This window comes from Xyrauchen texanus, chromosome 1, assembly GCF_025860055.1.
Source record: "Xyrauchen texanus isolate HMW12.3.18 chromosome 1, RBS_HiC_50CHRs, whole genome shotgun sequence".
NCBI lineage: Eukaryota > Metazoa > Chordata > Actinopteri > Cypriniformes > Catostomidae > Xyrauchen > Xyrauchen texanus.
Genome location: NC_068276.1, coordinates 63715551 through 63740659, shown reverse-complemented (window position 1 = coordinate 63740659; position 25109 = coordinate 63715551). Strand labels below are relative to the sequence as shown.

General features: G+C 40.0%; 1 protein-coding gene and 1 long non-coding RNA gene across 2 annotated transcripts in view; both read right to left on the bottom strand.

Annotated features, from left to right (window-relative positions):
* Positions 1–9472: 9472 nt before the first annotated feature.
* Positions 9473–12693, bottom strand: LOC127643622 (uncharacterized). Its single transcript, XR_007970546.1, has 3 exons — positions 12611–12693; positions 9847–10216; positions 9473–9716 (listed from the first exon to the last, which is right to left on the bottom strand). It is a non-coding gene; the product is annotated as an uncharacterized LOC127643622 (long non-coding RNA).
* A 3509-nt stretch (positions 12694–16202) lies between these two features.
* The window catches only part of LOC127645778 (basement membrane-specific heparan sulfate proteoglycan core protein-like), a 458523-nt gene continuing 449616 nt past the window's right edge, over positions 16203–25109 (bottom strand). The window contains exons 13-23 of the mRNA XM_052129454.1: positions 21505–21774; positions 21125–21400; positions 20674–20937; positions 20293–20556; positions 20136–20237; positions 19797–19886; positions 19656–19706; positions 19492–19557; positions 16682–16735; positions 16399–16458; positions 16203–16276 (exon numbers count right to left, since the gene is read on the bottom strand). Coding sequence (XP_051985414.1) covers positions 16203–16276; positions 16399–16458; positions 16682–16735; positions 19492–19557; positions 19656–19706; positions 19797–19886; positions 20136–20237; positions 20293–20556; positions 20674–20937; positions 21125–21400; positions 21505–21774 — 1571 coding nt within the window. The remainder of the gene's footprint in view (positions 16277–16398; positions 16459–16681; positions 16736–19491; positions 19558–19655; positions 19707–19796; positions 19887–20135; positions 20238–20292; positions 20557–20673; positions 20938–21124; positions 21401–21504; positions 21775–25109) is intronic.

Genomic DNA, 25109 nt, shown 5'->3' with positions numbered 1-25109 from the left:
TAATGTGCTTTGATACAGCACTTTGAGAACATCCATCTTCTTTTGCAATTACCTTTTGAGGCTTTCCCTCCTTGTGGAGGGTGTCAATGATGGTTTTCTGCACAACTGTCAGGTCAGCAGTCTTCCCCATGATTGTGAATTCAACTGAACCAGACTGAGAGACCATTTAAAGGCTCAGGAACCCTTTGCAGGTGTTTAGCTGATTAGAGTGTGACACTTTGAGCCTACAATACTGAACCTTTTCACAATATTCTAATTTTCTGAGATTCTGAATTTGGGGTTTTCATAAGCTGTAAGCCATAATCATCAAAATTATATCAAATAAATGCTAGAAATATCTTACTTTGCTTGTAATGAGTCTATATAATATATTAGTTTCACCTTTTAAGTTGAATTACTGAAATGAATGAACTTTTGCACGATATTCTAATTTTTCGAGTTTCACCTGTATATATATATATATAAATATAAGAGTGTAACACTAACTCGTGTTATCAAATTATGGTAAAATGTACATGTCTGCAGTTGTTCTAAAGAAATAATATTTTTCTTTATTACAAAATAAATGTATAAATTACATAAGTGAGATTTACATTTAGCTGAAGAAACAATGTCAAGAGTTTAAGATACTGATAGCATGAATCAGCTCATCACAACATGAATATGGTGTTATTTGTTTCTAAATGTCTTTATCTTTACAAACCCAAAAAATAAACATGGCGAAATAATTAACAGTAATGTAAGAAAAGTCTTCTGAACATTTTTAAAGAGATTCAGATTGAAGTTTCTTCCTCTGTTACCGCATACTGACTTTGATCTTCAACAGATGAAACTATAAAATACAAAAACAATATTAGAAACATGTCATTGAACGTCTCGTTACTGTCGAACCTCCGTTCCCTGATGGAGGGAAGGAGATATTGTGTCAATGTAGAGACACTAGGGGTCGATCTTGAGAGCCCCTATCACCTCGGATCTTTGAGAAAGGACCTATGAAAATTGGCAAGAGGAATTTGCATGCTACTTCCCCGGACATACGGGTATAAAAGGGAGCTGGAATGCAGGATTCATTTAGGATTTGTGCAGAGGAGCCGAGACATGGTCCCGGCCATTTCAGCCGCTAGTACAGCTAGTCCCTCCATCAGGGAACGTAGGTTATGACAGTAACCGAGACATTCCCCTTCTGTCACTCACTTGACTTTGTGTCGATGCAGTGACACTAGGGGTCCCTATGGAAAAACACAACAGCAGTGGCCCTGACCACTCCAGGCAGTTCCCCGCCGCATTCCCGGGGCCCTGGCTGCAGGTGCTCGGTGTCCAGCACCGTGAAATGGCTATGGACACCAATTTTGTGACTCAAGGGTGAGGAAACTACTCTGTTTTGACAATTTGCAGAACAAAAATTAAAACAAAAATCGGCCCTCCACTTGGGGATGGTGTAGTCTCAATACCAGCTCCATAGCAGATGTCTCTCTCCCTGGGTCATCTGTCTCAGGGGCACTTAGGAGCCTTCCGGGTCATAATACTGGCCCGGGAGATGGGGGTGTCAGCTTCCTGTGGGGGCTCTATGCTGGGGCCGAGAGCTGGGCTCGGGCTGAGGCGGAGCTGCCCGGGCTTTCGCAGCTGCAGGGGATGCCCTTGGCGAGCAGACTGGGTGCGGGATCTTTTGGATGGCCTCCATCTGCTTTTTCACCACGAGAACTGCTGGGCACAGTCCTCAACGGTGTCGCTGAAAAGTCCAATCTGGGAGATGGCCGGGTTGAGAAAGCGTGCTTTGTCAGCGTCCCTCATCTCGACCAGATTCAGCTACAGGTGGCACTCCTGGACCACCAAGGTGGGCTCAGGGTGAAGGCAGGCTGACCAGCAGCACTGAAGTCTTTAGTCGCCAGAGACGATGTAGTTCTACAGGCCCTGAAGGGGCCATGAGCAGGTCCCTGAAACCAGGAACTAATCATCAAGGGTTCTCGTCCAACCTGATGCTTGCCCAGGAAAGCATGGTGGTCAGCTCTGCATCAGCGTCAGACTGGGCGGGCAGACCTGAAGGTGGCATCCCAGTCGAGTCCTCAGCTTACGACATTTCCAGTGCGCTCTCCGATGCAGCAACCGAAGACTCATCCAGCTTGCGTGCCCTGAACTAGACGTCAAGCTGGGCTGGTCAAATTTAGGAACCGGACGGGGGAAAACGAGAGTGCTGGGGAATGGGAGGTCTGCGGGAATAACCCTGCAAAACCGTGCCCATTGAACTCCCCAAATCGCATCCAGTAACAGCCGGGCTGGCCTCATACCCGTGGGTAGAAGGTGCAGCGGGGGGTGGCTGGAGTGGCTTTCCCCTGTTTGAAGAAGGAAAGCCGCGACCACAATGTTGCCATGAACATAGTCTCACTATGAGAACATGAGCCATCCACAAACGCATGTCTCAGTGTGTTCGCTACCCAGACATGTGAGGCAGTGCCCGTGGCTGTCGGAGGTGGAGAGATGATATTTCACCCAGAAATCACACAAGGACGGAAAGGCATCTTTAAGAATATGCGTCTTTAAAAAGAAGTTCAACATCAATGTGTGTGCTCTGTAAAGTAATATATTCTTTTAGCTCCCTTTTACGCAAATGCAAAATTCCTCTCGCCAATTTTCACTGGACTTTCTCAAGTATCTGAGGTGATCGGGGCTCTCAAGATCGACCCCTAGTGTCACTACATTGACACAACGTTACATGAGTGACAGAAGGAGAACTAGACTTTCATATTGTTTCCTCTGCTGTTATTGTCTTTGTGAACAAACACTTCATCTGTTGAGTATATTGATCTCTTTTACTTCTCGCTCAAAATAAGCAAATGCTTTTGTGTTTTCTTGAGAATTTGTGCGTTCTCTCGCAAAATGTGCATCATAAAGACAGTCTTCTGCAATCTCTCTTATGTGTATTCCAGCATTATTCCAGCTTTTGAGTTCAAAAGAAGAGAAAGTCAGTTTAAAGAAAGAGTGAAGCTCAAAACACAACACTTATGCAATAAACTATTTTATAATCATCAATTTATGAATGAGTGTAAAATAAAGACAACACAGTTAAAATGACATTAAATGTGAGTGGTCTACACCCCTGTATGTCACCATTCATCAGTAATGAAAGGGTGTTAGTGACTCATTTTGCTCAACACATGGGTAGAGGGTCACACATTCATCACGAGAGGGCGCACTTCTGAGAAACAATAATAAAAAATCCTCTTGTGTGCCCCCGCCTGTCAACCGCCTATGTCACCAATGCAACATACGGCCCTGGTCTTCCTGTCCCCTTTGTTGATACATTACAGGAAAATAGTTTGAAGTATTAACAAAGTTTATATAACAGAACTTTTGACCAACTTTTTGCAAAGTTTCTGCTTATAGACTCTCATTCAGATAATGAAGACAATATTACAACAATAGTGCCTCCTGCACATTACTCAAACATGTTCAATAAGAACAGCAGACAGACCGTAGATTAATAGAGAAGTTGAGAGCGATCTGAGAGCTCAAGATGGAGAGAGTCTATTTAAAGATACAGCACACACAACACCAACTCACGGAAACAGAAATATGTCTGATTCAACAGACAATCCAAAGATTATTACAATAAAATAAGATACAAGTATATAAAATATGAAGAGATGAAACACATCAAAGTTACAACATGTACACAAGTCCATCATCTTTCACATGAACACAGACAGATGCATTTGATCTGTAACACACAGTAATAACTGCAGTCTTCACTCTCATCATCACTATAACACCAAACATTATTTATATATGAACAGAATAAAGAATACATGAACACTGAGACAGTAAATCTACAGTATAGACCTGTGCACCCACATCACCATCATGTGTTTCACACACACACAAATAACAGAAGATAATATAGAATATAATAAAACACTCACAGAGTATAAGAGGCAGCACACTGGACTCCATACTGTCACTTTAATGAACAGTTTAAACTGTGCGGTCTGTCTAAACCAAACCCTTCCTGTGTTCAAACGTCATTTCACACTTCAGAGACAGAAATAAAAGGGGTGATGCCAAGAGTCTACAGACCAATGCATGCAGAACACACAATAAGATATTTAACTTCTCTTTTCCTACATTCAAGCTGTTGAAGATGTTCCTCTTTAATTTGAGTAAAGACTTGAACATCTAAACACACACATGCAAATCATGTCGACTGAATTAGACACAAAAGTGACTCTGAAATGAATTAAATTCAGACTGTCTGTGATTCACAATAAGATTTAAAACATGTTAATTTCTCCTCTAAAGGAGGTCTGAAGCACAACAGTCTCTTAAACTCTCTCAGTATCAGGATATTAAAGAAGTGAAACTGCTGCATCAGATCTGCTAACACAACATGTTCTGAGTTCCTGGAAACAAACACAAACAGAAAAACTGTGAAAACAGAGTGAGAATGAAAGTCACATGTGAAGAGAAGATTGTGATAATGATAAAAACAACAACATGGCAAAACAATACATTCAATTATGGTACTGCAGGAGTCTAGCGAGGATTATTTGGTCGGTCTGTTCGAGGACACCAACTTGTGTGCCATCCATGCCAAGAGGGTCACCATCATGCCCAAAGACATTCAGCTGGCACGCCGGATTCGCGTTTAAATCCAGTGACGTCACCCACATCAACCCCGGAGACTCTTTTAAGAGTCACTTCAATCCCACTGACGGATCATTTCATTGTCAACGAGTCTTCTGATCTGTTGTACATTTGACAAATATTGAACATTAATTTTCTAAATCGGAATAATACATAAAATGATAAGAGGAAGTTAAGAGGAATAAAGGAACTGAATCATATTGGTGATGGTAGTTGTCAATCACGAGGCGATGGGCGGGATTAACATTTAGAAGCCCCTGATTGGCTGTTCTGAAGTTCGAGAATGCTGAATGTGTCCAATGAAATCAATCGTGAATTTCCGTGATGATTGTTTATTGTTTGTCTCCAGTGTGAAAATATACTGGAGCATTTAGAGGTCCAGGAAGGAGAGTTTCGCGATCTACATGTATAAAGTCCTGAAGCAGGTTGATCCTGACACCGGGATCTCCTCCAAGGCGATGGGAATCATGAACTCTTTCGTCAACGACATCTTGGAGCGCATCGGCGGTGAAGCGTCTCGTCTCGCTCACTACAACAAGCTCCACCATCACATCGAGAGAGATCCAGACCGCCGTGCGTCTGCTGCTGCCCGCTGAACTGCACAAACACGCCGTGTCTGAGGCACAAAGCACCAAATACACCAGCTCCAAGTCCAATAACATCTGTGTCCTCCATTAACACAAACACTCTTTTAAGAGTCACACATGTTCTCGTTTGAAGAGTTTGGATCTTTACAGAAAGTGAAATGACGGTCATCTGTATTGCACACTATTATTTATTAGTGATTAATGCAATCCGAGGTGTTGTGTTGAAGATTGTGTCATTTAGCAATGGTCAGTTATAATGTTCACATCTGCTGCTGTTCAGATATTCATGATTTAGTGGCTCCACCTTGTGTGCTTATGAAGAATAAATCACCCAACAGTGTCATTTAACTGCTTTATACCTTTTGTTCTGTCAATGTAGACATAAAAGGTTTGTTATTTATTCAATTGTGTATTTATGTTGTGAAATAAGAATGTGTTACTGGGTTTATTTAATGTGTTAATGTCTTTCAGATCCGCACATGTTTGCCCAACAAAGTGATCTTCAGTAAACTCACTGAACTTGGAAACTGGTGATTCTCTTCAAATAAATATCACACACAGTTCTGACCGACTGTCTGCAGCGCTTCAGATCCATCCATCCCAATTACTGCCCAAATCTAAACCCCCCTCAATCTCACAATGAGTAAATCAGATAAAAACACCGTTCTGTTCGAGCTTCATTGAATCCAGACCATTATTTGAAATATTCTTCCACATGTATGAACTCAAAAGTCCTCCACCGCTGATCAATAATCATAAAACAATAAACTCATATAAATCAACTATTTTACACTCATGATCACTTCATTAAGAACACCTGTATACCCACTTATTCATGCAATATCCAATCATGTGACAGCAGTGTAATGTATAAATCATGCAGATACAGGTCAGGAGCTTCAGTTAATGTTCACATCAACCATCAGAATGGAGAAAAATGTCGCTTATTCAATTATAAAATATCTAGTAATGTAGAAATCGCTTCCTAGATAGCTAAATTATTACAGAAGCTCCTTGATGGCTAATGTCAAAACATGAGTTCAGTGATGTTATTAAATGAGTCTGCTTTTTTATTTCATCACTTACTCCCCGATGCCTCCGTAAATATTTAGTTTATAGGGTCCTACCTAAGATTAATGGCGCAAATATTTAGTGTTGCGTAAATTGTGACTTAAGGTGCGTTCACACTGCCAGGGACTTTGTCGCTGCAGGTCGCCAGTGGCTGGCGGTGAAGTCGCTAGTGGGCGTTCCCACTACTGGTTGCCTAGTAACGTTTATAAATGACATTCACGGATGTCATTCCATTGCCGTTGACAGCGAATCTCTTTTCTTGCCACTAAAAACAAACATTTTGGAGGAAAAAGACTAAATATAAATGGAATCGGTACATAAAATGCTTTATATCAAAGATGAATGAGAAACCAGGCGTGCTGTTTGCCATAGCGGCTGTTTATCTGCGGCGAAAATGCAAATGCCGGTCTGTCTGGGTCCATAAAATCCCCGCGATCTCAGATACACTTTTCCACGCAGTATTTTTCTTAAAAATGTCCTTGTACATGGGAAGAGACATATCACAGAGCACTGGGCAATTTCTAACAGCAAGAATTAGCCTTTCATTAGCCCTCCATCTTTCCGTTACTGCAGGAGCTGAGAGAGAGAGAGAGAGAGAGAGGATCACGTGAGCTCTCCCGTCTTCTCTCCTATTGGCTGTCGCTTCCATTAGTCGCTCTTCATTTGAATAAAGTTGAACTTGTCTCAACTTTGTCGCGTCGCTGGACACGCCCACATCTAGTCGCCAACGGACGCGACAGCTCGTGTCGTCGGAAGTCGCTGTGCTCTTATTGAAATTAATGGGAAGGAGTCGCTGGCAGTGTGTACGCAGCTTTAGGGCCCATTTACGCCACAACTAGGCGACGTTGTAACTTGTAGCTGCAACCGGCCCCAGGTGAACAAGCAAGCTAGCTTGTAAATGACGTAGCGTTTGGATAAAGTTATTAATGTTTAATATTGTCCAAAGGTTCGCAGGTCTGCAGGTCACACACACTTTTGTGCTATTCATGTTAAGGCAGTATTTTAGAGGAAACACTGTCATAATCTAACCAAAACTAGGACAATACTCATATTTACTGTAAAACCGTGGTCAATTTTCATAAGCGCTGATTTATAAACGATTCTCATTAAAATCAGGGGAAATGTTTGCGCATCTTGCGGTCAAGTTAAGGTTATAACATGTACAATTAATTATAGCTGATAAAAGTTCAACTTCTGCTCCAAGTTGATCTTAAAATAAATCTTGTTAATACATCGAATATATTTGAGTGAAATAAACTGCATTGATAAGATGAGAGCGACAAATAAACACGTGACGTGACTTTGGCTCCTCCTTCAGTGGTGTGTTTCTACCACTGATCTCTGTCCCAAATGGCACACTCCGGACTTGTGGACTTCCTCAGAGTCCACACTTCGGTGACGTCATGTAGTGCAGACTTATAGGGCCCCTCGCGGAAGTCCACAAGGGCGCATTGAGAAGTATTTTTGGGATAGACTCGATCGTGAAGCGTGGTTATTGTTGGACAGGAGCTGCAGGTTCGGTTCGGGAAATATGCTGCCTATTGTTGTTGTTTTTACTATTGTGTTTGTGAGATGGCTTGCCATGCAGAGAAATCACATTTATACGCTCCGGCGTCGTAGAAGACAAGATTATTTTTCATGCATACAAATGCTGATGTTATGCACGGAGGAAAGGGTAAGCAAGTAAATGTTATTGACTTTGTAGATAAACATATAACTTGTCAAAAGTCGTTAATGCATTAAGTCATTATTATTTGATTTACTGTTTAATTTTCTTTTTTCTTTATATACATATATATATATATATGTATTTTATATTTTTTATGTGTACCTTGTTTTTTTATGTCGTTTTTAATTTACAGGTTTAAATATCCATACTTCACTTACATATGACTCAGTAAAGCCCTGCCATTCGGTTCTATATAATGAATCGTTATGCGATCAGCCTATATTATTCAGCACGCTATTACTATGTTTGAGACATCAACCACTGGTCGATGACCATAATGTTTGTATAAACTGTAGGTAACAACTGGTAAAATGTACACAGTCATAAAAACCATAATGATACTTACACTTAAATATTTTCTTCTCAGCCATGTTATCAATTGTCTGTGTCCGTGAGCGAAAGCGCTCTTCACACCAGTTGTCTGATTGGCCTTTCGCAAGGACTCCTGGGTACTTGAAGTGCGTGAAGCCTGGATCTATGCGGGCTTCGCGGAAGACCGCTTCAAGGGTACAAAGGGGGCGCTGCTGAGCACACTTCAGAGCGTTAAAATGCTAAATGGGACGGCCTACGGACTCGTAGACTCAGCGAGCACGCGCAATTTAAGTCCACGAGACCGAAAGTCCGCATGAAGTGCGCCATTTGGGACAGTAACTGGATTGCTCATAGAATTCTAAACTGCCAGCAGTAGGTGAAGCTACCGGAAGTGCTCTGGCGGCCATCTTACTATTCCCTACTGACAGAGGGCATCGCGGCATGTGCAGCGTTTAACCGCGAAACAACACTCACTTAAGGATGCGGCTAAAGTGCCCTCAGGTTGTAATTTATGACTATGTACATATTAAGCACACATTAGTCGTTATCCCCATGTAGAGTGTCCATAACGATCATAATCTTTAATAATCAACAGTAAAAATACAACACCAAAGTGTATTAATACCCCTTTTTAAAGCAAAGTTATCCATCTGCAGATTGTTACAGGATGCAATGTTTCTCTGCCTTCATAGTTTAAATCTGTTGATGCTCATTGTTCATAATGTTGACAAATCATACATCTGCATAATTTCCAACATTATTAACCATTTTTGACTAGATTATATAGTAAATGTGAACTAATTTGGGGGGGGCATGCACATCAACAAATTTTAAAGTTGTTAATAAAAACGACTAGCTTTGTGTTTTTATTGTAACTAGACAGTACCTCTTCAGATTAAATCCAGAAGAATCAAATATAAAAACGTAGTATACACACAAGTTCATATATATATACACACACACATATAAATTAATTTACCTTTACTTAATGGAATTATCCATTTGCATTCATTTGTGGAATATGTCCATACCAGCTTGTGAGCATTTAATTATTTCAACAATCCCCTGATCTTTTAAATCATAATTAGAAATAAGTTTATTGACATATGCACACAAGGAAATCATACATATTTATTTGTTCAATAACAAAAGCTTCCAAGTACACAAAAATTGACTTAAACTGAACAATACAATAAAAATGTGCAGATATGTGGGAACAAATCTGCTAATGGATTTAACAACAATCCCACATTATTCAGCTTTCAAAAGAATGGTGCAAGACAAGCCATCAGAGCTAGTGGCAACAGTTCTCCACCGGATAGCACAGTGACACTGGAGGCAACATCTTCTGATATGCATTTCAGGCAGTGACGTTCAGCCTGAAACAGAAGACAGAGAGAAAAACATCACTGTATGTCTTCCCAGCTTGTCCATGTTCAAAGAGGCTGTGGTGGGGTACATAGCAGGCTTTGCAGTTAAAACAACTATGAAGATGATTCTGTGCACTACCTGTTTATCAGCACTCAGTGTCGAGAGCTCTTCCCAAGATGAACACACTAATCGACATGAAGTCCTGAGGTGGATTTATAAGACCGTCAGACAGCGTCCTGAAAGTCTGCAAGACAGCTGAGAGATTTCTTCAACAGCACACACTCACAAGGCCCATCTCTGTCCCCACAAAGGTTCTGGATCTCCATGGTGGTTCTGCATTCAAGGAACTTGAGACAAACATGTTCAACCTAGAACCATACAACAATCACATCTTCATACTCAGTGCATTGCAGAAAGCTGCACAAACATCACGCTCCACTTCATTGCCAAGGAAACATGTGCTGCATCACACTCCAAACGGCTTAAGAAAACTCTGGGCAAGCTTGTACTGCAAAATAGAAGAAAAAAGAAAAGTTTGATATAAAGATCAGGAGCCGGTTGCACCAGCTATACAAAAGTTTAAACTTAGCCTAGTTGTGGCGTAAATGAGCACGAAGTCACAATTTACGCACTACTAAATATTTGAGCATTGCACCATTAAACTTTGGTAGAATGTAACCCTAAGTAGAAACTAAATATTTACAGAAGACTCCGAGCAGGTGTAACTGATGGAATAAAAAAGCAGACTGATCTTTTATGACATCAATAAGCTCATGTTTTGCATGTTTGGCATCAATCAAATAATTGTGATTATGATGATTAATTGCCTGTTTTAGGGGTTTCATAAATATGAGGAATAATTACCATACAAACTAACTAATTAATTTATACAGATTTTTACAAGCTTGAGTCATATAATAAAATAAGGGTATGATTTCCTTTTCAGGCTTCAAAATCATATGAATGACAGTCAAATATAAAAGTATAAAATGTTAAATAATATCTTAATTATCAAAATATGTTTCTCAAGAGAGCTGCTCTTGTGACGTCTGCAGTGACGGTTACGTGAGCAAACAAGGTTTGTACATCAACCGTAACAAAATCAAATTGAAGTTCACGGCTTTTAAATACTTCTGTGTACAAATATGAAGGTGCTTATTAGATCAATGCAGGTAAACGTCATAGTATGCGACTGCGCATCACTTTACGGAGAGTTAACATCTTACTAGTTAAGACTTTAAGAACAGGTGGAGCAACCAAATTAAGCGCCAACTTAATTACAAACTAACTAGTAGTTACAAAGACTTGAACTTTATACCCCAACTTAAAGGGGTCATGACATGAGAAACCAAATTTGCCTTGATCTTTTGGTATATAAGAGGTCTTTGTATCATTAAAACGTCCTGCAAGTTTAATATTTTAAGGCGTCCTCCCCATTCTAAGCGAATCATTTATTTAATCAAGCTCAAAATACAGCTCGTTCTGGATTCATGGTTAGAAGTGGCGTGGCGGTTAGAAGTGGCGTAACAGCGTTTGCATATGACCGCCTCCAGCACAAGATAACTACGCTTTAAGCGCCAAGACAACTCACGCTCATTTACGTATCGCCGTCGCCTCACAAGTGTTCAGTCGATGGACAGCGAGCTCTGACAGAGACTACTTGTGCACAGGAAAATTACGATGCCACACAGATGTGCTGTTCCTGGCTGTGGTCAAACAAAACTTCTGAATAAGCTGCGAAAGATCCAGGCGTCAGGGAAAAATGGATGCAGTTTATTTTTTGCGGGCGTCCCAGTCACGGCAGTGTTAACTTAAGCGTTTGTTCTGTACATTTTAAGGATGACTGTTTTGAGAACAAATCTCAATATGATGCTGGCTTTGCCAGAAAACTGTTGCTCAAAGATAAGTCCGTGCCGACTATTCTGGGAACAACGGCGGCGCAAACTGTAAGTAATCTATTTTAAACTTTAAACTACTTTTTAAAGCGCAATTTCATTCATTATGAATAATCACAGTGTTTTTACTTAGTTTACTTGCATATTGTTCTGGCTGGAAGCGTCAATAATTGATACATAGGCACTGGCGTTAGCCAATCATAACAGTGAGCGTTAACACTTTAGTCTTAAATGGAAAGCGCCCCCAAAACAGACTGTTTGAATCAGAGGATGAGAAACAGGGTGGGAAAAGGTCATAAATCACTAGATTTTAAAAGTTTTTCTTAAAAAAAAAATATATATTAATACTATAATTGCACCTAAGGGAACATAATAATACAATAAAAAAAAACATGTCATGACCCCTTTAAGACCTTACACACAGCTATTTACTCAACCTCATGTCCTTCCAAACCTGTAGGACTTTTTCTGTGGAACACAAAAGATGACATTTTAAAAAAAAAATTTGTCCATATAATGAAAGTCGTTGGTGACCAAAACAAGCTATTTTGCTCAGCGTTTACTTTCTTTATATGGAATACAAAATACATTTTTGGGGGTTCTGCAAAAGAAAGTCACATGGATTTGGAAGGACATGAGGTTGAGTATATGATGACAGAATTTACATATTTGCGTCAACTTTTCTATTAATATTAAATGTTTATATATATACTATATATATATATACTTAAGATAGTATAACATATATATATATATATATATATATACATATATAAACATGTTATACTATCTGAAACACAGTAATTTTATGAGACTTACACTGCATGTTGCAAAAGTATCTTCACTGCAAATAAAATCAGATAGTATAATATTTTTGACTCTGTTAAAACAGCTCTTCAGTGAAGCCAGACTGACTCCTCATACAGCTTTTCCTCCTGTTACAAACCAATTCCAGTTTTATCTAGCATTCAGTGCGATGTTTATTGAAATCCAAACGGCAAACTCACCTTGTTTATCTTCAACAATATCCATGTGCACCTTTTCAGAGCTGGACTGGGAAGAGAAATCGGAACGGGATTTGACATAACTGGCCAAAAATGTGTTGACGTCACATACATTGAACACAAGAGAAAGACGTCACTGTCATGGACGTTGTGTACGCGCTGAATGGACAGGGACGAACTACGGTTTCGGAGCATAAACGACTTTATTCTGGAGACATTAAACGTTCTTTTAAGAGTCACATTTATTACTCCATTTGACCCTGGTTGTCACTTTCCTATTGGCTGATTCTTTGTTCCTTTGTCTTATAAAGAATATAAATAATATGCTGTAATAAACATTGAGTAGATTGAATACAGACCGATTGTGTGTGTCTACTTCCTTCGCGAAGTCTCCAGAGACTCATGACTGCGCCTCACTGGGCACGAACATAGACGGGACTGGGGAATTGGAGATCGTGACTAGATCCAAAATATTCCTAACAACACTTTACAGCATTTTCCAGAAATGTCTAAAACTTTTACACAGTTCTGAATATTAAACTTTTCATAAACAGTTTAAAGCAGTTCAGAAACTCAAAGCTGATACATTGACGCCATCTTCTGGACAATAAAGGCAATAACAATAGAAAACAATATAACCCCAGATTATATTAACCCAGGGTTAAAAGTGGTCCCTCTATTTTAAGCAGAGGTGGGAGTAAGTCACTCATGTGCAAGTCAAGTCATATGAAATTCTGATGATTTACTGCAGTTTCCACATCAGTTTAAAGACAGTACATGTAATGTAAAGCTGAGTTTTATTTTCAACATTAACGAACATTGCATTTCTCCTTGACCTATTAAGGCATCTAAAGTGCTTCTCATATGACCCTGTGTCATTGTTTTCCTGTGCAATGTTATAGTGCCCAAATAGTACTACAGCAAATACAAACAGAATGGAGTAGAAAATAAAGTGTATAAAAACAAATAAAAAATAAATGAACCTTTTTGACATTACATCAAACCATGAAAACATTCAAACAATTCAAGTTTAATTTTTTTAGTTTGCCACTAAATTGAATTCTTCAAGCATGCCTGACTTTGACATGAACATCCCCTTTAACTTTGAGAGACTGGCTAGTGTGGAAATGTCCAAACCAAACGCACCTTATATCTATATTAACAAGACTGCTTAGTTTAGGTCATTCTCTTTTTAACAAAGATTTGATTTTCATTCAAAATTGATGGACTTTGAAGGCATCCTTGTGTAACTTAGTGCATGGAGGTGAGAGAGAGAGAGAGGTGGAAGAGTGTATGTCCCTATGTGTGAGTGTGGTGGAAAGGATATTACATGTTCTGATGTTAGTAGTATGTATAAAGATATTTCTGCGTGTGTGTGTGTGTGTGTGTTTTTCATTCAAAGACGGACCTTAAAGGACCATTTCTAGATACTGCATCACATGGGAAGTGGAATTACACAAGCAGCAAGCTGGTAGCACTTACAATGCATTGCATTTGCAAAAAATTAAATTAGCACTTTGTCGCTCAATTGTGAGCGATGTGGTCGCATTATCACCCCGCCATGACTGAACACACGTTCAACAGGTGCACTTGAGGCAGGGACTGCCATAACTCTTACCGCCACCTGGAACAAAGAGTGTGTGCCCGTTCATAGACCAAAACTGAAGGCAGCTCTGTCCATCACAAATGTCCAAATAGTGGTTCAGCTGAATTTGTGGACTGGAACATGAGTCTCTCTTCTGTTGTTTGCGGTGTGCTGAGAACAGCCCAGACTGACTCTCTGGCTCTGCCACTGTCATTTGGTCCGGCTCACTGGTGGTTAGGGTGGTCTTGCACACCTCTTTGAGAATCAAGTCTGACAAAAGATAAGCAAAAACTGTAGTCACAACATGCACTCATACTGCATACTAACAGTTATAACACAAAATTGGGTTATCATAAGAAACCATGTCATGACAATCTATATCAATCCCCAGTCTAATACACCAGTCCTACAATAAATCCCCCTTCATGTAATGTTCAGGTTATGTTGAAACCGTTTGAGAGGTGGTGATTCAACTGTAGGATCATTTTGGAACATGTAGTTTGTGTTTGTTATTTAGCCTAGCTTCACTGACGACTGAAATGGCGCGGTAAATAGTAACGTTAATGTTAGAATAATAGAAAAACTTGTCAATAACGTAACGTTAATGCTAGTTACAACAGCACCACAAACTGCAGCTAAACAAAATAAGCACATAGTTTAAACCAATAGTGAATATTTAATTTATTGCAGGACTGGTGTATTAGACTGCGTTTAGCTCTGCGGTCTTAATAAACTAACGTTACTGGTAGCAACTGGGTGTAACGTTAACGCTAGATTTCTAGTTAATGTTCGAACGACCAGCCAGTTAGCTAAAAACACACAATCACGTGACTTACCTTTCTTTCTGAATTTTGTAGTGACGGATGAAGTTGGATGTTGTGGTGGTCGTGTCACTGATTTTTGAGCTGCAGACCTTGACGACCGCTGTTCTTTTCTTACAACCTTCATCTACAACGTACTCCTTGAACCCAAACTTTATTATTTTTGGAACGGCCCCTTCCATGATGGCTTCTTCATGCCTTTTCCTCTGCTGGTCTGACGCGTCCAGGTTGGTTCGGGTTGACAGGTCCCCGCGCATTGTAATAGAAATCACCCAATCATGTTTCAAAAACAAAGCGTAACCAAAGATTTTACATAGGCTTCTCGATATGAAAAATACAAATATTTAATAATAAAAAAGTCCTTTCGAGTCATGAATACCAAGTCAAAGTCAAGTCGAGTCTTTTATCTGTATTAGTCAAGCAAGTCTCAAGTCCTCAAAGTCATGTGACTCGAGTCCCCCACCTCTGATTTTAAGTGTGATAAATGCTCATGAGAAGAACATCAGGTTTGTTTTTATTTAATGTCAAAATGACAGAAAATCTGAGAAACTTCAAACAAAACAATCAACTGATCCAAAAACATGAAAAATAAACCTTAAATAAAAGTCTTATTCTCTTGGTAAAATCCTCATAAATTCGGGCACATCTTCGACACAGACATGAAGACTGTGTTTAACTGATGAAAATATTACTGATATTAAAGTTAAAGTGATTCTTGTAATTTTGAGGCGCTGCAGAACAGACAGAAAATGTAATTAATTAATTTAAAGGTGAATATAGTTACACTGACATTATAGAAACACACATACGCAGGTTTATAATGTAAGAGTTAGTTTACAATTTACATGAAAGAGCAAATTCTGAACTTAAACAAGAAAGTGTCCCAACTACAATAAATGTTGCACTATTAAACACACATTTAAAATAAGCGCATTATAAAAGCAGAAGGTTTGTGTACAAACTTCCCGACACAAAATACAAGAAACATGATCCGAACTTTTGCATGTAAAGGCATTTAACGGCATTCTCTCATTACATGTTGACGTCAAGACTGGATAAAAAACATCTCAAAATCTCATGGAAATCCAGTTTTGTCTTGTCAGGTGTCTTTTTTAATTAATGATCTGATCATTGATTGATTTCAGCATTTCTTCTACATGTAAATGTGTGTATTTTAAAATAAACTTGATCAATTCTTGCAGGTTTTTTTCTTTCGGTAATTAAAATCTTGAGCATAAGTTGCATCGACTCCAGCACTGCCACCTAAAAGACACAAATGAATAATAATAATAAAGTAAAAAGCTTCAGCTGTATTTGGCACATTTGATCATTTGAACTGTAATTGTGACTTTTGAATGATGATATTATATGTGTGTTTCTCTCACCTCTGTCTGTGTTCTGCTTCAGATCAGAGTAAACAGTGTCTTCACACTCACTGCTTTTCCCTGATAGTGAACAACAGAGAGTCATAAACAACATCTTACTCATTATACAGATCAATAATAATTCATAATCTATGACACTATTAAGAGGATACAGCAGATACAAAACCTGACACACTCAAAACATGTATGTGTGTGTATTTTATTGAACATCAGATGTGGCCTGTAATCTTTATAAACTGTATGTGATATTAAATTATAATATTAGAGATTTTTTCTGACTTACCTCTTTGATTGTCCTCAGTTTTCATCTCAATTAAAACGTCTCTTTTTCCAGCATCTAACAAAGAAAATAACAGAAAATATCAGTTTTGACCGTTCTCAAACATTACTGTTGTTGTTCTGTTGTTTGATCGTTACAATGATAACCTTTAACATGTGAACTCAGTCTCTTTATCATGTTATTCTGCTCCCCAATATTATCTGATTATAAATGATGTCTTTAGAGCTATTAGATCAGCTTATTAAAATCCAAGCCAAACAACTTGTTAAACACTGATATACAGAAGGATCTGTCCCAAAACACAGTGATCGTCCTGCAGAGGCAACATTTCAATCATAGGCGCGGTCACAATTCGAAAGCTGTTTTAAAATATAGGTATCTTAATTATTATTATTATTATTATTCCTTACATTTGTATAGTGTTTTTCTAGGCACTCAAAGCGCTTTACATAGTATAGGGGGAATCTCCTCAAACACCACTAGTGTGCAGAATCCACCTGGATCATGTGACAGCAGCCATAGTGGGGTGGAGCCTCCACTCTCCCCTGGATGTAACCTGCCGCAACAGCGCTTCCACTGTGCTGTTGAGGTAGCCTGGGATGTGAGTGGCTCGCAGCGACTTGAGTCGGTGCTGACTCAAAAGGAGGAGACGCCGAGCGAGTTGTGACATGCGGCAAGAGCGTAGACCGCCTTAGCGGTTGATATACGCCGCCACGCTGTGTTGTCCGTCCGGAGCAACACATGCTTGCCCCGGATCAACGGCAAAAGCCTTCTCAGGGCAAGTAGTACTGCCAGCAACTCGAGGCAGTTGATGTGCCAATGCAGTTGCGGGCCAGTCCAAGGGCTGCTGAGGATGCCATATGCCCCAGGATTCTCTGAAAGGATTTCAGTGGGACCAACGTGTTCCGTCTGAACGTATGCAGACAGCTAAGCACTGACTGTGCACGCTCGCTGGTGAGACGCGCCATCATTGAGAACGAGTCCAACTCTATACCGAGAAAAGAGATGCTCTTTTCCCTGTTGACCCGAAGCCCCAAGTGGCTTAGGTGCCTGAGCACCAGGTCCCTGTGAGCACACAACATGTCTCGTGAGTGAGCTAAGATTAGCCAGTCATCGAGATAGTTGAGGATGCGGACACCCGCTTCCCTCAGTGGGGCAAGGGCTGCCTCTGCGACCTTCGTGAAGTCGCGAGGGAACAGGGACAGGCCGAAGGGGAGGACTTTGTACTGATATGCCTGACCCTCGAAGGAAAACCGGAGAAATGGCCCCGCCGTCGAGGGTAGTGAGAGCGGAGGAGCTCACTGTTCGCGTGAGGGCAGTAAAAGGTGCCTGCCACGAGCGCGTAAGCTCCTCATGCACCTCCGGGAAGAAAGGAACGGGGGCAGAGCATAAGCGGCGCTCTGGCCCAAGGAACCACTCGTCGAGCCTCAAGGGTTCGGGGGAAGGCGGAGGTTCCACTCCAGCCCAACACTCGCGGCTGCCCGGGCAAGCATGGCTGTCAGCTCAGCGTCAGCCTGCGACTGAGCCGCCGCACCTGAGGGTGGGAGTCCAGCCGAGTCCTCAGCATCAGACATGACGGACCCGCTCTCCGATGCCGCGATCGAGATCTCATCATCGTCAGGCGCTCCGAACGAGATCGCGGGTCCGCTGTGAAGCGAACCGGCAACCACGCCACAGCACTCGGTTGGAGCATACAAGCGTGACGGGGAGTGGGAGGTCCGTGGGGTTATACCCGGTGGAGAGGCTCCCACTGAGGTCCCCATATCGCCCCCAGTGCTAACCAACACTGCCTCATACCCGTAGGTAGAAGGACCGAGTCAGGGAGTGGCTGGGGTGAGCCGCGACCGCAACATAGCCATGGCCATGCCCTCGCAGTGAGGGCATGAACCATCCACAAACGCTGACTCTGCGTGGGTAGCACCCAGACATGAGATGCAGCGATCGTGGCCATCAGACATGGAGAGACAACGACCGCAACAAGGAAATACACACAATCGGAAAGACATCTTGAAAAAGACGATTCACCATTTGCGCCACTCTTTTAGAGAAATATACTTTTTTATTTTATGTTGTTATATATATATATATATATATATATATATATATATATATAACATGTTATATACATATATAACATTTATATGGGAATATAAATATATATATAAATGAAGTTATTCACTCCTTGAGCTCTTTTTCTGCTGCTGAAGCGCCCATGGGTGTGTGCTCAGCACAATGTAGTGTGTGAGGGGGAGAACCTCTGGAAAGCACTGTAAAACCAACAGCTTGTAGAGATGAATGAATGGCAGAGGAATTCTCTCTCTCGGCTCCGAAGAGGATATCTGATGTGTATTTGCAGCGTCACTCCTTTTATACCCGTATGTCCGGGGGAGTGGCATGCAAATTCCACACGCCAATTCTCATTGGCCTTTTCTCAAAATCAGAGATGTCTGGGCTCCGCAGGAGCGACCCCTAGTGTCAACTCATAGACACAACGTCTCGTTCCCTCCATCAGGGAACGGAGGTTACATTAGTAACGGAGACGTTTTTACTTAATACATTTACATTTACATTTATGCATTTGGCAGACGCTTTTATCCAAAGCAACTTACAGTGCACTTATTACAGGGACAATCCCCCTGGAGCAACCTGGAGTTAAGGGCCTTGCTCAAGGGCCCAACAGTGGCATCTTGGTGGTGCTGGGGCTTGAACCCCCCGACCTTCTGGTCAGCAACCCTGAGCCTCAACCACTGAGCCACCACTGCCCATAATAAATGTTAATTCTTAACAGATGTAGTAAAGAGGATTTATTTTACCTTTATCCACAGATATCTTGTTTTTAATAGTGAGCTCTGAATATGTGACCTCATCTGCTGATGCCCCTGATCACAGGAAACAAAACAAAGCAATTAGCCAATAGATGGGCATTTTAAAGATGAGCAATATATATATTTTGGTAACTAAATATTTAAGACTCTACCTGTGCTCTTCTTATAGTTTGTTTCCACTTCATCATAAATGGGATCAGAACCTGCTGGGCAGCAAACATGTGTTTGAGGATTAAAGATCCACACACAGCTGTTACAGGGAAACACTTGAATAATGTGTTATTGAGTCTGACCAGACTGTAGAGGACAGTTTTCTGTCGGGGATTCTCCAGGTCGTGTCCTCTGATTCTGAACTGATGTCTGTTGGTTGATACACTGCTGATCTACAGTAGATAGAGACAAAGATCAATGATGTGTCCACATGTCAACTTCTCTTAAAGATAATGTGTGTCATTTCATGTTCAAATACTTTCTTGTGTCCCTTAATATGCAGAGTAAACTATAAATAAAGGATTTGTTGATTTCAGCCAAAAGGGAAACACTGAGACTATGTGACACTATCAAAACATTTCTCTGTTTGACTTCATTTGGTGGTGAACATTAGGATTGATCAAACAATACTATGAACAAACCTTTGTTGTGTTTGTATCTCCACAGCAGGATCAGTGAGATGAGGAGTAACACGGCAACACTCAGACACGCAACCACCCAAATCACCGGATGAGAAGAAGAACCTGACAGACACATTTATTCATATTATATTATTGCAAAGATCTCAGAATAACTCACTGGAATAAATGTCACCTGTGACTGAGATCCAGCTCTCGGGTGACTGTCCTCTCTCTCCGTGTTTACAGGAGTAGAAACCCTCATGTGACTTTGAGACAGTAGGGATGCTCATCTCTCCTGTCGTCTGTTTCTGGAGGAGTGATCCATCTTTATAGAAATCAGCTGTGAGGATTGAGGAGTTTGTAGATCGATGTAAACAGTGTAGAGTCAGAGTATCTCCCTCAATCACAGGATGAACAGAACTCTCCAGAATCACATCACCATCTACACAACAGAGGAAATGGAGAAACAGCAGGAAGAAGTTTAAGCACATATTTAAAGTCACATATTCAGCTCTGTTTTAAGTATCATGACACTGTATCTGCTGTTATATAGACTCACCATGTACTGTGATGTTAATATGAGGACTGTGTTCTCCAGATTGAGACTCACACCAGTACACTCCAGTGTCAGATGTTTTAAGGGAGCTGATTTCACATGTAGATCCTGTAGATGAACAATCTTTCATTCTCTCACTGTCTGTGTTTCTTCTCACTGTCCATCCAGTGGAGTTATTGTGATCCTCACAGTTCAGAGAGAGAGAGTGAGATGAGAAGTGTTGACTTCTGCTGGGACTGATGATCAGAGACACTGAGGGACGTTGAGCTGAAATGAAGTTCAAACAAATACTGCAAGATAAATCCCTGTAGAAACTTATAGGGGAAAAATGGACATGAAAACTGAGAATGATTCAGAGCAAAGACTCCAGGATAGGAGTGATCATGTGGATCAAGATCTGGTCAGGATTTCAGCAAAAATATATGTTACACAAAGAGTGTATGTTTTATCTCACCTGTGACATTGACCCACAATGCATCACTGTAGTTTGTGTAGTAAACTGGTTCTCCTCTTCCAGCTCTACACCAGTACTGACCTCCATCAGACACTGAATCAATATGGACTCTGTAGGAGTTTGTTTCTGTCTTGTTTTTCTCAGAGTTCTGTGTGTGTTTGTACCAGTAAAAGTCCCATCCAGCGGTCTGAGTCATGTGACAGATCAGAGTCACCATGTTTCCTGTCAGTGCAGCTCCTGCAGTATCTGATGTGAGTTCAGGATTGAGCTTTGAGTCTGTGGTGAAGAACATTTGGGTCATTAATAAACAGACTTTATTTACTGAACAGAGTTTATTTATTGATCAGAGTTTCTCTACAGAGTTGAATGTGAACACTCACCTGATACAGTCAGTGTAACAGCATCACTGGTGTCTGATCTCTGTAAGTCTCTGATTTTCTCTCCTCTACAGCTGTATTTACCACTGTGAGATTTGTCAGATGTGATTCTGTACACTCTCTCAGTGCTGACTGGATTGACTGAATCATCTTTAATCCAGCTGTATCTCCACTCAGTGTGTGTTTGTGTCTGTATGTCACATGTGAGAGTGACTGTCTCTCCTCTGAACACATGATGATCTGGATTTACACGCACTTCAGGTTTTGGTCTCTCTGTATAAAACACAAGTAAATATTCATCTATTTTACAATAATACAAGAATTAGACTGTAATCAGTTCATCTGAAGATTATGAAGATATGAATCATTAAATAAGTGTAATAAGTTCAACAACACACATATCCACATTATTCCTGAACACAGATTGATTTGACCCAATTTGTGTTGGCAACCGTTCCTCACCAGTAACAGCACAAGATATAAGTATTGTAATGATTATTGAACAGTTTAACACTTCAAATATACATTTTCATGCATTCAGTCATTTGTTGCATTTGTGATTTAGTTCAATTCTACAAAACCTGCTGAAAATATATTATTCATGTGCAGTTTATTTATTGCCATTTTGTCCAAATCATGTAAAACTACATTGAATCTTGTGTTTTTATGAAACGGGCTATAATTTATTATCCCGTGTACTGTATTTCCACATACATTCATCTCCGTGAAGTCCGTGGGATGGTGCTTAATGTTTGAAGTGTTTCCCGTCGATAACTTTTGCAGCAAACTTTACAGACTGGGTCTCATCAACACTGATGGAGCTTCGTGGGTCTTTCACAAGTAATCCCAGACAGCGGAATAAAGGTTCAGACTCGTCCGGACATGTCTGTATATGTTTCACTCGTGCTGGACTTCTGATGTGCTCGTGATGCGCTCGCAACACCTGCATGTCACCTTTAAAACTGAGTGACAGTCAAATGCAACACGAGGAAGAAGCAAATTTAAAGATTTATTTTATCTAGCAAGTTTATATGATGATGTGTAAATGTCACAGATTCTGTCTTAATGAGAAACAGATTCACTTTCTTCTCTGCATATCAGCCCCTGCTGTCTCATAAAACATGACAAATATTGATCTGTTTCTCACCCACACCATCATATCACTTCTGAAGACATGGATTAAACCACTGGAGTCTTATGGATACTTTTATGCTGCCTTTATGTGCTTTTTGGAGCATCAAAATTATGCTAAAATATTCTTTTAAAAATCTGAATTTGTGTTCTGCAGAAGAAAGGAAGTCACACACATCTGGGGTGGCATGAGGGTGAGTAAATGATGAGAGGATTTTCACTTTTGGGTAAAAATCTGTTTAAAGTGATCGCTCAGCCAGAAGTTAATATTCTGTCATCATTTCTCTACCCTCATGTTGTTCCAAACCAGTGTGAGGCTTTGTTAGGGACTGACAGTCTCAGTCACCATTCACTTTCAATATATATATAAAACATTCACTGAAAGTAAATAGTGACTCAAACATTCTGTGTAATATCTCCTGTGTTGCATGGAAGAAAGAAAGTCATACGGGTTTGGAACAACATGATGGTGAATGATGACAGAATTCCCATGAATAATAATTCTATAATACATGTTCAATGTGTTTTATGTTCTGGAATATCGGGGACTAAATGTCTATTTGTCATTTGTGAAAGTAACGAGTTACTCACTACTTGAGTACTCTTTTAATTACTTTCTTACTCTTACTCAAGTAATTATTTGTGTTAGTACTTTTACTTCTACTTGAGTAATTATGATTTTGAAGTAATTGTACTTTTACTTGAGTTCAGTTTTTGGCTATTCTTCCCACCTCTGGATAACAATTAATAGTATTTATCATTTAAATACATTTACATTTTATTTTCAGTGACAGAAGTCAGTAAGTAAATTGTTGTACTTGATCCCATTAAATGTCAAACACAGACCATTGCATGGGCCCCCCTGGGGTCATCTGTACCCTTTGACCCCCCCTGGGGCATGTTTTATACATTATATTATATATTTTATAGAATTATATAGAATTATTTTCTTTATACACAAGGTCAGAATCTAAAGATATTTAAAACATTTAATTAACTGAGGAATAAAAGTCACTGTGACAACATGCCCCAATGGTGAAACATATGAGGGGTAAGTTCTCACAGTGGAAGATTGCTAATTTTAAACATATTATTAGGGCCTAAATAAAACATTGTGGTGTTTTTCTTCAAAATATTTCCCTCATTTAACATTTTACAGCTTGTATAATTCTTGAAACTTACATTTAAAGACAGGAGCATCAGCTCGAAGTGCACAACTCTCTTAAAGGGACAGTCCACCCAAAAATGACAATTCTCTCATCATTTACTCACACTTTTGCGAGTGGTCAGTTTCGCACTAAAACAGGCGGGGCTCAAACACCACAGCCAATATTAGAATATCAGTGTTATTGTAGAGAGGTTTCAAATAGGTTGTGTATGAAGACACTCCCATATGTGTTAGTAAACGCAATGTCTCGTTCCCTTCGTCTCAGGGAACCGAGGTTACGTACGTAACGTAATAATGTCTTCTTCTTCTTCAGTGCTTCATCTGATTATGTAGATGTCATGATGGTCCGAGGTTTGTTATGTTCATATCATTCACTAATTTGAGTTGTTCTGACAGAAAACAACTTCACAAGTTGATCCTGAAAGTCATTTTGACTCCAAATAACACTTAAATGTTTGTTGTTCTCCGTCTGAATCGCTCGTTTCGGTAGTTTTTACATTGTGTCTCGAGACCAGAAACACAAAACAGGCAATTACAATCATCATGTGTCGTCCAGTAGTTGCTCAGGAAAACTGTGGATCTGCTGATGATGCATATGATTATAATATAACAGATGATCACTCACCGATGACACGAAATGACACTTCATCACTCCAGTAAGTGTCGATTTGTCCAGATGTTCTTGTAGCGTAACACCTGCATTTACTGTATCCACTGTATCTGATGTAACTTGCAGTAAACTTGAACTGTTTCTCATTAGAGTCTTGATAAACACGACCATCACAGTGAAATCTGTATGTCCAGTGTGTCTCTTCTGTCCCCTGTACATCACATGTGAGAGTGACAGTCTCTCCTCTGAATATCGGTGATGTTTCAGGATTTACAGTCAGAACAGGTTTATCTGTAAGAACCAGAAACAAACACACAACTCTCACTTTACAAAACACACATGTTGCATCTACAGTTATGAACACACACACACACACACACACACACACACACACACACACACACACACACACACACACACACACACATTCTACTCTTATTTTGTATTTTTATTTGTATTGCACATTCTATATTGTGTGTATTGTTTACTGTACATTGTATATTATTATTGTGTTGTGTAAATATTGTAATAAAATAATAAAAGTGATTTGGTTTGATTTGACACCATAATATGCACCCGTTACCCTCTTTAATTGTATTTAATGATTAATTTCATGAAAATAATCCACGGTATGATCATGAAAAGGTTTTTTTCTAGATAACACCGGAAGTGCTTCACTGATGACACTCCCCCTCCACA